At 38.0% G+C, this 15,040-nt stretch overlaps 2 protein-coding genes across 16 annotated transcripts in view; one reads left to right on the plus strand and one right to left on the minus strand.

Moving 5' to 3' along the window:
* The window catches only part of Arfgef1 (ARF guanine nucleotide exchange factor 1), a 107,913-nt gene extending 94,879 nt beyond the window's left edge, over nucleotides 1–13,034 (plus strand). For 3 of the 4 annotated variants that reach the window (XM_076836347.1, XM_076836348.1, XM_076836349.1), the window contains 6 exons: nucleotides 2,757–2,889; nucleotides 6,190–6,329; nucleotides 7,343–7,511; nucleotides 8,617–8,755; nucleotides 9,929–10,046; nucleotides 11,559–13,034. In XM_076836347.1, coding sequence (XP_076692462.1) covers nucleotides 2,757–2,889; nucleotides 6,190–6,329; nucleotides 7,343–7,511; nucleotides 8,617–8,755; nucleotides 9,929–10,046; nucleotides 11,559–11,723 — 864 coding nt within the window. In that variant the 3' untranslated portion in view covers nucleotides 11,724–13,034. Of the gene's footprint in view, nucleotides 1–2,756; nucleotides 2,890–6,189; nucleotides 6,330–7,342; nucleotides 7,512–8,616; nucleotides 8,756–9,928; nucleotides 10,047–11,558 lie in introns of those variants that run through there. The other variant, XM_076836350.1, reaches the window with a different exon arrangement.
* Nucleotides 13,035–14,353: 1,319 nt separating this feature from the next.
* The window catches only part of Cspp1 (centrosome and spindle pole associated protein 1), a 110,488-nt gene continuing 109,801 nt past the window's right edge, over nucleotides 14,354–15,040 (minus strand). For 11 of the 12 annotated variants that reach the window (XM_076835491.1, XM_076835490.1, XM_076835489.1 and 8 more), the window contains one exon: nucleotides 14,354–14,746. In XM_076835491.1, the coding sequence (XP_076691606.1) occupies nucleotides 14,535–14,746 (212 nt within the window). In that variant the 3' untranslated portion in view covers nucleotides 14,354–14,534. The remainder of the gene's footprint in view (nucleotides 14,747–15,040) is intronic. The other variant, XM_076835485.1, reaches the window with a different exon arrangement.

The following is a 15,040-nucleotide window of genomic DNA, read 5'->3' on the forward strand; positions in this document are numbered from 1 at the left end:
GAATTTTCAGTATACCCTTTATCCAGTGTATTGGCTTTCTAGGGCTGCTGTAACAAATTACCACAAACTTGGTTGCTTAAGTTCTAATGGCCAAAGGTCCAAAATCAGGAATCAGCAGGGCTTCCACATTCCTTCTGAAGACTAAAAAGGAATACTCTTTGCCTCTTTTTAACTCCTTGTGGCTGTTCATCCTTCCTTGGCATTTCTCATGGCTCTTTCCTCTGGGTCTGCAGCTCTCCTCTCTGAACCATTCCTTCTTTTTCTTTCAGTTAGTATATATTTTCAGCCAAGTAGTTCTGTCATCCCATTTCCTGATATAATCCTGAAAGTCTGGCAATTTTATTTCATCCATTTCTATTTATTTCAGTCTAGACTGGTTTTATTTCTACCTGTATGTCTTTCTCAAAATCTTCATAATGGTCTCCTGCGTATATAAAGAGCATCCATTCTTTTAAACAGATTATCCAGAGATTTTTTTTTATTTTCCTGGATAACCATGTATTTTGTTTCTGGCTTCAGTTCTGATGTTCATTTGGACCTGTTAGTCACATACCTGATCTTGCTAACAGAAAGTTGTCCAACCATATTACTGGTTTATCCATATCATTGGTTGGCCTTGTCTTCAAAGCATGCTGTCCTAACACTGCATTTCCTAATTATGGTATCTTTACAATCTGCATATGCTGAGAGATCTTCCCAAACTATAGGTGCTAGTACCTTTTTGCTTAACAGTTCTTTACTCAGCTTATCTCTTTCTTGTTGCATTTTACTTCAAAGCAGCAAGGGAAAATAAGGCCATACCTTTAGCACTACTTAGAAATTTCCTCAGTTAAATATCTTTATCTGGTCATCCTGATCACTTATAAATTTTGCTTTCCAAGCCCTGCAGTACAACACAATTCAGCCAAATTTTCTGGCACTTTATAGCAAGGGTCACCTTTCCATCAGCTTCCAATAACATGTTCCTGATTTCCTTCTGTTACCTCTTCAGAAGCACCTATTAACTTATATATTTCTATAAATTATCCTGTTCTTGACTATGTATATTCAAAGATAGAAGAAATTTTCTTTACTGTGCATTTCTTTTCCTCCTAAATCTTTGTTAGAATTGCCTTTAATGTCTGTATTTCTGCCAGCAGTATCTTCAAGGCAGTCTCTGTGTTTTCTGTTAAATTCCTCAGAACTCTTTGAGCCTTCCCCATTATCCAATCCAAAGCCATTTTTCCATTATTACATATTTGTTACAGCAGCTCCCCACTGTATGATATCAGAATCTTTTTCATTCTACCAGAGAAACAATGTGAAGTGGGAAGGAATTTATGGGACAGGTCACCAGGTTGGAAACTAAACAGGATTTGAAGCTGCTGTTCACAGGCAGGAATTTTTCTTATTCAAGAAAATCTTAGTTTACACCTTCAAATGAGGCCCTTCCAGATAATTCAGAATAAGCTCCTCTACTTAAATTAACTATGAATATTAACCACATCTATAAAACATCTTCAGAACAATCCTTGAATTAGTGTTAATTTAATTATTTGGCTTAGGTATTTGGCTGAGGTAAGTATATAGGACATTGGTACTACATCCTAGCCAAGTTGACAGAACTAATCATTCCACCAAGTTTTTCCATATGTTATCATTTTACCTCAGTTGCTTTTTATCATTTCATCCTTTTTTATTTTCATTCCCCACATTTTACTAAATTCTTTGGATGTAATTTGCAAATATGATGCCTTCTAAAAAATGCTGAAACCATTTTAGTTTTTTTTTTTTTTTTTTCTTGAGGGGGGGAAAAAGATGTCTTACACAACCACAGTGCAATTATTAATCACTGAAACAAAAGGCCTTATTCAAATTTCTACTAATGCCCTTGAATGTTAAGTTCAGGAGACCATAATATAGCAAAGTAATACCCATTGACTTGTTCCCCACAGCTTTTAAATTTTCTAAGAAATTGTCAACAATTGAAACTTAGATTTCACAGAAAAATAACATTCTGATGAATTTTTCTTGGGAACTATGACAACTGGTATACAGGGCCCACATTGCTCCATGGCTGATCTAGTGAAGCTACTTATTCATCACAGATCCCACCACTTCTTAGGACATCTGTTTCAAGCCCAAAATGAAATTGCACTTATGTTTTATTTGCTCCTGCTACTATATAGAATTTGTAGTATAGGCTTTGTTTCTGTCCAAACAAAATCTTGACTCCTCATGGGTCTAGTTCTCTGCCCTTCAGCAAGTCACTCACCCTCTGGGTACAGTAAGGCTCCTAGTGAGGATTAAATCCGGTAATGTGGGTAAAGCCACACTGTGTCTGTGCCTGGTCCAGGATCCAAAATGGTGACACAGGGTGCTTCCAAATCTGGCTCACAGACTTTTCCAAATGCTATAGCACTTTCTCACCTTCTGGTCTCCTGAGCTGCTAATTGCTGTTGCTACCACCATTTCTGATACTCACTTCTTCTTTTACCCTTTCTTCCTTCTATTCTTCTCTATACTACTAAAATTTTGCCAATAAACAGTGATACTTCTTTTTTTTTTTTAACTTTAATTCTTAGGTGAATTTTCTTGCTGTGCACTTTGGAGTACTTTTTAAAATTAGCGGTAAAAAATAATACTCCATCACTGTAAAATAATAATTTTATACACACACACACACACACACACACAATATAATTTTTTAGAATGGTGTAATAGAAAATATTTTCATCCTTTCAGTATGCTTAACATTGATTTTTTTTATTTATTAGGATACAATATCACAGAAATCTGTAGATATACATGATTCTATTCAGCCAAGATCTGCAGATAATAGACAGCAAGCATCATTGGTTTCTGTCACTAATGTGAATGAAGAAGTCAGCAAAATTAAATCTACAGCAAGTGAGTTATTTCTCTTAGTAAAAATAAGTTGTGTCTTTATGTAGCTAAGGGATAACTTTTAAATTTTACTTTAATATTAATAAGCTTATGCTATAATTGATTATGTAGCCACTTCTTTACTGTACCTACCCCGACTTGGACATACATCACTGACAGATAAATTCTCTTATCCAAGAACCAGACTAACACTTTTTGCAATATTAGTTTTTTCTGCATTTTAGCAATGCATTTGGCTAATGTTTATATTGAGAACATGGGTTTTCCTTCTGCATCCTCTCCATATGTCAGCTCCATTTTCTATCTGTACAGATAGGGTCCAACATTTCCGCCTTCTACCCATCTGTCAGGGCACTTAATAAAGGACCCCTGCTCTCTAGGCAAGAACACCCACCTCTAAGGATCAAGTCTTGCCACACTGTTGCCCATTCCACACATCGACATAGGAAGCCAAGGGCCACCTTTAGTCCTCTCACCTTTTCCCAAAAAAAGGAGAATCTCCTTCACTTTTACTAAATTGGTTCAGTTTCATTTGCTGCAGGAAAATAACCCCTAGGGAAGACTGCCATCTCCTTAGAAAAGAACAGGACAGCTTTAAGTACTTTTTTAAAACTGAGGTTAAATTCACAAAACAGCAACTATTTTAAACAATTTATTGACATTTAGTACATTTAGTATGTTGTGCAACAGTGACCTCTGTCTAGTTCTCAAACATTTTTTCATCTCAAAAAAGAAACTCCGTGACCATTGTGCAACCATTCCCTAGTCTCCTCTTCCCTACCCCCTGACAACTACCTTTCTGCTTTCATTTATGGATTGGCTGTTCTGTACGTTTCATATGAATGGAATTCTACAATGTTTGACCTTTTGTATCTGGCTTTTTTCACTTAGCATTATGTTTTTAAGATTCATTTTATTGTACGATGGATCACTAACATACTGCTTTTTATTACTGAATAATAATCCACTATATATGTGTATATATGTAGGTACCATATTTGGCTGTGCATTCCTCCACTGATAGATGTTGAGTTTGTTTCACCTTCGTATTGTGAATAGCCCTGCTGTGAACATTCATGTACAAATAAAATGCTTAAGTACCTGTTTTCAGTTCTTCTGCAGATGAAGAGTAGAATTACTGGGTCATTCTCTGTTTGACTTTGTGAATAACCATCAAACTGTTTCCTATAGCCCGTGGCATCTTTTTTACAGGGGGTGTTTCTCTGTCTGATGAGAATGGCAGCATAGTACTTCAACTATCTGAAAGGCAGCTGCCTCATTTTTTTCTACATACCTTCAGAAAACACCATTGTTCTATCTAGTCTTGATTCTGTACCTGCAGTCCCATGTAGTTAAAATCTACTTTGGTTTGTTTTCTCTCCTGTGGTGACCCAGTGAAATAGTCATATGATATAACCTTGGCACTGTCAAGCCTTATTATGAATAAAATTCGTTCCAATAGATACTGTCCGCAGACCTGCTTCTGGTCCCTGCTGGTGGACTATAGTTAGGATCTCTGTCAGTTTTCAAAAGTTGTCACAAAGTGTGGCAAGGCAGCTTCCCTATTCAGTCACAGCGCAGCCTTATCTGTCAAACTCTCAGTTGCTAGGAGACCTAGGTGCTTGGGTGCTGCTGAAACCTCTTAACATCCAGCAGCAGCACATGTTGGAACTAAAGATGACACATCTCCTTAGACATGTGCCTGCTGCTAAGTCCTCTCTGGAGTCAAGTAATACTGGGAGTTTGTCCCAGGGACTGAGGTGCTTTTATGACACACATGAAGGAAGGAGTGCACATTGTCAGTTGTGACTGTAGTAGAGGAAGATGAAGACTATACTTTAGGAAGAGCTAACCTTGTAGACCTGTGGGTTCTTTTGTTATAATTTTTTTTTTAACTTGAGATCTAGCAGTAAGAATCAAACGTTAAATTGAACATTCTTCCTGAAAAATATCTGGAAAGGGACCTTTTTTTAATGAACTCAATAAGAATGGATTTACTTTATTTTAAATTTAAATTTATTTCTTTTAACTTTTTAAAGAAATATCTTTTAATTATTGATGGATCTTTGTTTTATTTATTTGTATGTGGTGCTGAGAATCGAACCCAGTGCCTCAAGCATGGTAGGCAAGTGCGCTACCACTGAGCCACAACCCCAGCCCCTAAATTTAAATTTATTTTAAGAATAAATTTAAATTACTTTTAGAAAAAGAGAATTTGTAGTAATACCTTTTATGGTAGAAAGAAACTGAGGGATTTTTAAGTTATCCAGAGCTGGAACCATTACTTTGAAACTGATTGACCTGCTGTCCCTCTTAGGTAGCTGCCCCTGAGACTTTAGGATAGAGGTGTGGTCTTGTTGTCTGCGTCTTTCTGCCCTCACTAGGGCCACTAGGCGGTGTTGCCATACACAGCCGCATGGTAGCCAAATTTTCTTGCCTAACCTCATGTTTCTGTATCTGCATGGTCAGTGAAATGGAACATTCTTCTAATGAAATTGTCCTTAAGGTTGGGGGTTGTCAGAACTGCCCTGTAGAGCAAATTTGTTCAGCATAGAGGAATGTAACTTGTGTTACAGCCAAGGAAAAAGAAGTCATTTAGAGACAGGGTCTCTCCAAGTTACTTACTGCCTTGCTTTTGCTGAAGCTGGCTTTGAATTCATAATCCTCCGGCCTCAGCCTCCCAAGCTTTCTTTACTTGGTTGTTTTTGTAGTAATGTACTTGGCATAACTTTTTATAACTTCTTTACTGCTGGATCCATTTGAAAATAAAAGACAGGTGTAGCCACAACTACTAATCTAAACTCAAATGAAATATTCTATGGCTAAACTTACGCATAGTTTGATCAAAATCCTTGGCTGTCCTACTTCCTATCTCATGTAGATCTGGTTCCTATTGTTTTTTTATGGTCCAGGTTTGTATATTACTTATTTTCAAAGGTGAGACTTGGGTTTGTAGTAAATGCTATTTACATTTTTATGTTTTTATCCATTTGTTACATTTATTTCAAGAATATCCTGAATGTTATTTCAAAATTGGTGGTAGAACCAGCTTGACCATATTCACTATCCTAAATCATGTAGGGTATTTTTGTTTATTTAAACTTTTACTTTTCTAAGATGTATCTAGATATTGATTAAACATTAATGCCTATGTACTAAAGCAGTATGTCCTTTTCAGTGTGATATGTGCAGATTACCTGCATATATATTAAATGTTTCCTTAGCATTGTAATGTCATAGAAATTATAAAGGATTCAAAATAATGTTTTGTTTGCATGTGCATTGGGGGGGGTTTCCTCACAGAATTTCCAGAACAAAAATTGTTTGCTGCCCTGTTGATTAAATGTGTTGTGCAGCTGGAACTTATCCAGACCATCGACAACATTGTGTTCTTCCCAGCCACAAGTAAGAAGGAAGATGCGGAAAACTTAGCTGCAGCCCAGGTAAGGACCCTAACAGAGCCACTTTATGTGTAGGAGTAAGGAAGTTAGTGATACTGGCCTGGGCTTCAAAGCAGAAGCCAGACTAGGAATTTAATTTGGAGGACCTTCGTCACAGAGATGTCACTGTAAACCTCAAGAGTGGTTGATATCACAAGGCATTGAATGGCTATAGCAGGGAGGAGGGTCAGGGACTAAGAATGAGAATCAGGGAATTGGGGAAAGTTAACTGTCAGTGTCATACTTGAAGTCGAATAAAGAAGTTTTCAGAAGGATGTGATCTGATGCTCTGGACAAGTCAAATAATATTACACCTGAGAATTGCTCTCTATAAATTTGGAGGATATGGTGACCTTGACAGTGTGTCAATGTTTTACACTGAAGACAAAAGAGTAATTGAAATATGTACAAAAGGAGAGCATTGGAGACAGCAAGCATTGTTAACTGTGTCTAGGAGTTTTGCTGTGAAGATGGTACAGAGAGAAACGGGGTGGTAGCTGGAGGAGGAAGCGTGAGAGGTCGAGAGAGGGTTGCATTGTTGGGCAGTATGGCAATATGTGTTATATATAATGAGAGTTTTCTAGTGGAGAGAAAACCTGAGTGGTGGCAGGTGTGGAGTGGGGTTTGCTATAGCAGTATTTCTGAGTGACTGGGGATGGTACCTTGTGTAGAGAAGGCACCATCCAGAGTCCATTCATGGTAAACAGAGAGGGCAAAACGTGGGATCCAGATACCAAAAGGTTGGTATATTGTAGTAGGAGTTTGTTGAAGTTTGTGGTTGAGAAGAGAAGGGAGAACCCTAAGGACTGGAAATAGGCATAGTGACCAGTGACCATAGGGCCTGGAGGGGTGCTTAGTGATCAGGATACATAACAGAAGGTGGACAGTTCCCTTTTTTCTTCTAGAACAGATTGCGTTTTCAAGTCTTGCGTGAAAACAGGTTTTTGAGGGAGGATATTCAGTGTTAAATTTACTAAAATTGTGATGACTGTGCTGTGGTGGTTTGTTTTTCAAAGAGAGATGCAGTGGACTTCGATGTTCGAGTTGATACACAAGACCAAGGAATGTACCGCTTTTTAACATCACAGCAACTTTTTAAACTACTAGACTGCTTATTAGAGTCACATAGATTTGCAAAAGCATTCAATTCCAACAATGAACAGAGAACTGCTCTATGGAAAGCAGGTAAGTTGCTCAGGTCCCACATGGTCCTGTTCACTGTGTGGAGGTGTGTGCACTATCCGGACTCACAGATTGTTCACTTCAGGTCTGTTAATAATAGTCATGTAATTTGTTCTTTCTAGTCAACAATAAACCAAATAACTACCTGGGTAGATTCATTTCCCCTGTGTTTAGCCTCTTCCCTTCTTAACTGACTGATTTGACTGATAGTTCTTTCATCTTGTTAATCCAATGTGGGCCTTCCTATTGATACTCATCAGCAAAATAAAAAGCTGTCCTTTTATAAAGAAAAACGATGTGTGAAGACCCTGCCCATGAAATCTGGCATACATACTTGACTTATTTTTATTTGGGAGTTGGCCATACCTCAGGACAGAAGTGAATGTACTAGGATCCGGAAGTGTATTTGTTTTAGATAAAGCTTACTTTTTATTTAAATTTGTTAATTTATCAAGTACATTAACATTGTTAATTTTTTATGTAAGAAATAGTTATTTGGTACCTATTAGAACAACACAGAAACAGAAAAATAAGGGAGCTGATGTTTACTTTAAACATCAAATTTTGCATCAAATAGAGTGGTTGGTGCTTTACATTTGCTTATTTAATGTAAAATGCCTTTTGCATCCTTTCCTTTTATAACCTAACTTCCAGAAGGAACAGATTGTACTTATTTTTAATTTCTTCTTTCTTCACCTTATTGCCACCATTTTATTGGGGCTGTTCCTGCAAAAGTGACTAGGCTTCCACACATACTATACCCTTTGCACCTCTGGTATTCAAACAGTATTCCTCTTCCTCCTCCACCCCACCCAGTGCTCTGTTCATGTGGGAGCCCTTCCACTGGCAGACCTCATTGTACTTCTGCAGCTTTGACTGCAGGGTTTCAGATGTATTCATTTGAAGGGTTCCACTTTCCCGGGCCACAAGTTGTTTTAAATCTTATATCAGCTCTATAAGGGCACAGGGCTGTGGTTCAGGGCAGTCCTGCTTTATAGACATCCGATGTCAACAGTTGAATGCACAGAGAATTTGCCTCCCAATGGGCTGTTTGCTTTTAAGTAAGATACCTTTCCAGTCTAATCCTGGAAACATTCCCTTTCTGCAGGCTTCAAAGGCAAGTCCAAACCCAACCTTCTTAAGCAGGAGACAAGCAGCCTGGCCTGTGGGCTGCGAATTCTCTTCCGGATGTACATGGATGAGAGCCGGGTCAGTGCCTGGGAAGAGGTCCAGCAGAGGCTTTTAAAGTAAGACTCTCGACTGATTACTGCCTTTGATCCACGTGGCTGCGTGGCGCAGAGCAGGAAAGGGACAATGACAAGATCAAGAAGGTAGCTAAACCTTTGGGGCCTGGAAGCCCCTATTTTACAGATCAACTACAAAAGTTAAATACAGTCTTACAGGTGAATGTGCTTATTTTTTTGAGATAGGGTTTCGCTGTGTTGCTCAGACTTGCCTCAAAATCCTGGGCTCAAGCGATCCTCCTGCCTCAGCCTCCTGAGAGTCTGGGACTATAGGCATGTGCCATCATTTCTGGCTTAGGTGAATGTGCTTATACAATTGGTGGCATATGAGCAGATTATGTTTAACACAGTATGAAGGAAAAAGCTTTATCTCTAAAATTTAGAGACTTTCTGATAACAGTTTTTAGGTCTTTGTAATATTATTAGAAAATCCATTTTTATACAGCATTCATTTGTGAAAATGAGAGCCTGCCTGCCTACCAGCCTTCCTGCATTTAATTTGAAAAAATATTTGGTTTTTTTATTGGTTTGACTTTGTGACCACTAAAATTTGAATTCATGCTAAGAATGAAACATGCCATTTAGAAAGAATACTGTCATCTGCCTCATAGTTTTCTGTCTACTTGGGAAGTAGGTTTTCTTAGAGATCAGTTAAATACTTTTTAGAATTTTAAGAAATCACCTAGTCTGTATTCTCCCATTTTACTGTGGCAAGACTATTCAGATCCAGAATGGTCTGGGGCCTAATAAGCAATGAAGGAAAGAGGCATCCCAGGTTTCAGCCCAGGTCTGTTGACATCAAGCTTCTACATGTACTCTGAAACCTTGGCTTTAAGTCATTAAGACTTAAAAAGTTTCTAATTAGTTTTGTTTGCTTGTTTTTGTGGTACTGGGGATTGATCCCAGAACACTATACCACTGAGCTATAACTTACTCAGCCCCTTTTTAAATTTTATTTTGAGACAGTCTTGCTGATTTGCCCAGACTAGCCCCTAAGTTGCTGGGATTTTTTAAATTTATGGAATATAAATGTTAATGTTGACACTAGTTCAAGTGTTTACATTTTAACTAATTTAGCTAATGTTCACTCCCCTAATTTTCTTAATCATTCTTTCTCAGTGAACACACAAAGCCACAGATATGCACGTTATGTAAAAAGAAACCTTTCTTTTGCAGCATCTGCAGTGAAGCACTGAGTTATTTCCTCACTCTCACATCAGAAAGCCATCGGGAAGCCTGGACCAACTTACTGCTGTTGTTTCTAACTAAAGTTCTTAAGATCAGTGATAATAGGGTAAGTCTGAGGCCTCGTGTCCCTCGTCACGTTTCTAGCCCCGTGTTGCTCACTCTCAGCGACCGTGATGCTTACTCCTTGTTGCACATTGGGCCCGTCTGTATCTGCCTCATTCCTCCTCAGTTTGCTTTCTCCTTGCTCAGCTTTGTTCTGTAGTCAGCAGTTGTTTCACTGGGGGAAGAAGCAGAATTCCTTAGGACACCTTGATGAACTCCTGGGCTCCTCCAACATTGAAATTCCCATCCTGACCACTGGAGTCATTGACATCCCCAATTTTTAAAACAGCTGTCCAACAGCATCATGGCCTTACACTGCACCCTCTACCTGAGGCTACATCAGCTCCCTGGGCCTGTGCTGCAGGTATTTAGTGGTTCCACGTAACCACAGAGCTCTAGTGAGCTGGCTGTGAAATGTAAAAATTTTATACCAGTAGAAACGTAAAACATTTATATAACTATAAAAATAAATGCATATTTAAAGGTTTTCAGAAATACACATTTTATGGGGCTGGGGTTGTGGCTCAGTGGTAGAATGCTCGCCTAGCACATGCGAGGCCCTGGGTTCAATCCTCAGCACCACATAAAAATAATAAAATATTGTGTCCAACTACAACTAAAAACTAAATTTTAAAAAATACACATTTTACTCAAAAGAATATAGTAACTTATAGCTTAAATATAAGGAAACAAGGTTTGCTGTGACCCCCTGAATAAGTTGAACACTGCCTTGACACTTCAAACCCTAGGACCCTGTGGAGGTAGGGGGATCCCACTCAGCAGTCAGGTGTTGATCCCTGTGTCCAGAAGTGTTCTATCAGATTTGTGAGCCAGGTAAAGCTTGGAGGACTCCAAACTCTTCCCCCATCCCCAGAGTGTCTCAATTCACTGTCTGCTTATTTTGTTCATAGCATGTCATCCTGCGTCCATCTCTGTGGTGGGTACAGAGGAGCAGGAAGAGAGAAAAACAAACCAGACCACTGTTCAGAGACGAGGGAACTGTAGCAGATTTCAGTACAGATATATAAGTTGAACTGTAAAAATTTGAATGTGCTTTGCCTGGAAAATGTTTATATATTTTATATTGTAATATTAGGTAGAATTTTCCCTGAAATGTAAACATTGTTTTAATAATTCCCTTTTTTGTTTAACAAAAGATATAATTTCAATAATCCATATCTGATACAAAGAAATAGAATAGGAACTAGAGCTATTTCTTACTTTTGCAATTACTCAGGACAGACAGTGCTCAATTACTAAAAATTTATCAAAGATACGTAGTGGAAGATGTTTTTGAAAATGATGATAGACAATTAAATGAGTTTGTTTTGAGTCTGTTGAATTCTTCTCAGTCTTTCAGTTCCATAATCCAAGTAGTCACTGCTTGAGGCATACTCAGCCCTTCCTCCATATTCCATAATCAGTTCACACCCCCAAGAGCTGACTCCAAAGGCAGTTTAGGCTCTCTGATTTGTAATGTAAGCACTACTAACGGAGAAATTAATTTTCCCCCCAGTTTAAAGCTCACGCATCATTCTACTATCCTCTCTTATGTGAAATTATGCAATTTGACTTGATTCCTGAACTTCGTGCTGTTCTTAGAAGATTTTTTCTGCGAATTGGAGTGGTTTTTCAGATATCACAACCACCTGAGCAGGAACTTGGACTACACAAGCAATGATGGGAACTTATTTTTTTCTGTTGGTGTTTACATTCCCTCTGCTCTTTAAAAGGACCCTGGAGCTGAGGATTCCTACCTGAAAAATGGTTTCACAGAATTGCAGTGTTTGAGGGTTACTGGTAAATGTGTTTAGAGCTATAAATCAAAACTTGGAACAGTCCAGTCCCTTTTAGTGATCTGGTGGATTCTTTGTCATGTTGGGCTCATGATGAGCAGAAAGCCTGTTTAAACTCAGTCAGCTTATGCTCATGGGTCCTTTCCTGTCCTTTGAGGCAGGGAGAGCCCCACATATTTTTGGCAGGTGTGGAAGAAAAACTTACCCAAAGAACTATAGATGTAAAGATTGAACTTCTGTAAGAAGTACAACTCAGGAGAGCTGTATTTTGAAGGATAAAATGTTTATAATTTGGGGGTTGGGGGAAAAAGAATTATTGTTGACGGTAAAAGATATTTAGCAACTATGGTATTCTTATTCTGAAGATTTTTGCACACTCAGGCTATCTGAGGTTCTGGTAATCATTCTTCTGTGAAAAATGTACAGAGATACAGGTCTGTAATATAAAAATCTTAAACATTATATAGTTCTTCCTGCAATGTTTTATTTTATTTCTTTATTTTCTTATCCAATTGCTAAACACCCATAATATTTTGTCAAATGCACTAAACATTTGGGTTGAACTTTTTGTCTTTATTTTGTGTGGAATTTTAGTTTTGCCCTTTTTTGGGGGAGGGGGTAGAAATTTTGAGTTTGACATGCCCAGAAGCTGTTGTGACTGACATTTGTCAAGATCAACAACGGGGGGGAAAAACAAAGGTAGAAAATATCCCTACTGACAATAACTACCTGTAATATACTTCTCTTAGGGCTTTTAAAGATGAGCCATTAAAATAGAATGATCCTTCATGGACAGAAACTTGAATCACTGCAAATGAATCTAGGTTGCTGTCACTTTCTTTTCTTTTGGGTGGCGGGGCTTGATGTAGATTTTATTCTATGTACAGAATTTAATGTTGAATATATTAAAATAACAAATCTGGCATGGTTTGGGAGGTTAGATTTACTGGAATTGTATTCATACTGTGAATTGTGCTCTGATGGTTAAAGACAAGATTGTCAAGCATTCCGTATTAAAAGTGGATGTAGAAAATTTTTTCAGATGGATAAAATGTATATGGTACAGATGTAAAGTTTTCTATGTAAAAAATTCTGTACAACTTTCTGTACAATATTCTCATCTGGCATATTCTAATCAGGTTATAGGTCAATAAAGTTTTTGAATTATTTCATTAGTGCAATGAAAACCTGCATAACCCACAGCCCCATGTTTTTTTTTTTTTTTCTTAAAAGCCAAAGTATGATTCTCTCACACACACTGCTCTTTAAGCCATAGTATATTCATAATTATTTGTGTAAATTCACTAATAAGCCAAATAAGGCACTATCTTTTTTGAAAGCTGAGAGAAAAAGCTCAAGTTCCCTTTGGGGCAGTTCACAATGTGAGATTGTATCCCTAAGAGTCAGTTAATGTTATGTGGTGAATGGCTTTAAAGAAAATGGAGTATGTCAGTATACTTTGAGGGTTGTGTTAAAAAACATGGGAAGTTTTTGGTCTTCACTTTCATGTCGTCTTGGGACATGCATTTGTACATGTACCATATTTAATTACTGGTAAGACAGCTCTGATTCAAGCCCAGATGGATGGGGTGATAGAGCTGAGAGTGGCAGGGAGCCACCAGGACCTTCTGGTCTGAGGGTAATTACATGCTTCACACAGCCTGGCAGTTTATTGGCTATGGTACCAGGACTCTCCCCAGAAGAGACAAGTCTTCGGACTTTCAGATAACTGATATAAGTCTTTAATAATAAAGCAAGCAAAGGTAAGATCAGCACACTGAATATAAAATTTACCTGTAATTTCACAGTTGTGGCAAACTTCTGATCTTGTTTGCCACTGATGACTGTGGAAACTATTGGAGAAGTGGTGCCTGTCATGGTGAGTGCTGAAGACATGACTCCAACTAAGAATTATTTTCCAAAATTTGAATAAGTGAGTACCACTTAACGAATGATTAGAAAAACTGACTTTTAGATAAGGGTCCATGGTGGTGGAGCAAAACTTCAGTCTTTGTCCTTCACTTCACCTTTGGTGTTCCTACCTCTCCAGCCTCTAGAAACAAACCTCAAATCCCATTAAAATAAGAAACAGAGTGGTAAGAAAAATAATTTATTTCTGTCAAGAAATAGTTGAATCATATAAATTAGTAACTTGAGACAGACAGTACCCTTTTTAAGCACTGGCATAAGAGAGGCAGAAAGACATAACATTTAGTGCATGGCTCACAGGAGTAAAATAGTTACAGTTTCCTTAATTTCTACTGAGTCAGTAGTTGACATGAAAAAACTTGCATGTTTGTCTTTTATATTAACCAGAATAGTCACAGATGTGTTATTTTAAATAGATAACAATGGCAAATGTGCAAGTAACAGGATATTCTGATTTACAGTACACATTTTATCTGCCTTAAGGACAAGCAGAATTTTTTAAAATAATGCACATATGGTAGTTGAATCCAAGAGTTCATTACCACCCTGATTTTATGGAAAAATTGAGCAAAATAATTCTATACAATTCTATCATATAAACTAATCATGACCTTTTATTTATGTACATAATATACATCATATACATCACATGGAAAAATAATACAGAAGGACCTTAAGTAATTAACTCTCAGGACATATTATTAAAGGTATAGATTTAACATTCTTTCCACCTTAAAAGGCACTACAGGGTTCAATACACATTTATTTTAACCGTGTGCAGTAGACAGGCCCTGCCAAGTAAAAGTGCCTGGTTTTCCAGGAACCTGTTGCTGCTCCTGGTTCAGCTGTTCTGCCATGAAGTGTTTCAGTGTTTCTGAAGTGCCAGGGCGGAGCCAGGGCTCAGTGGCTACAGAGTTTGATCCATCATCACCCACGTGTCTCATGATGTCATCAGGGTCCACTATTGAACTGTCATCATCTACAGGAGACAAAGAGATACAACTGAGGTGACACAAACACAGGCTGCCTACAGTCCAGCCTACTACAGCTCTGCATTCTCCCACAATATCTTTTGAACTGGAATGTTTTCTTTGAACCCTCCCATACACACCCAAGGCAGCAGAGCAGGCCCAGGAAGAGGCCAGAACTGTGGGGGAAAATATGATCAACTGACTAAACGGACTCCATAGCACTAGCATCCAGAGGGCTTCTAAAAAGATCAAAGGTGATTCAATCAAACATTAAGCTGACTACAGAAGCACAAGCATGTTGG

Source organism: Callospermophilus lateralis, chromosome 16 (assembly GCF_048772815.1).
Source record: "Callospermophilus lateralis isolate mCalLat2 chromosome 16, mCalLat2.hap1, whole genome shotgun sequence".
Taxonomy (NCBI): Eukaryota; Metazoa; Chordata; class Mammalia; order Rodentia; family Sciuridae; genus Callospermophilus; species Callospermophilus lateralis.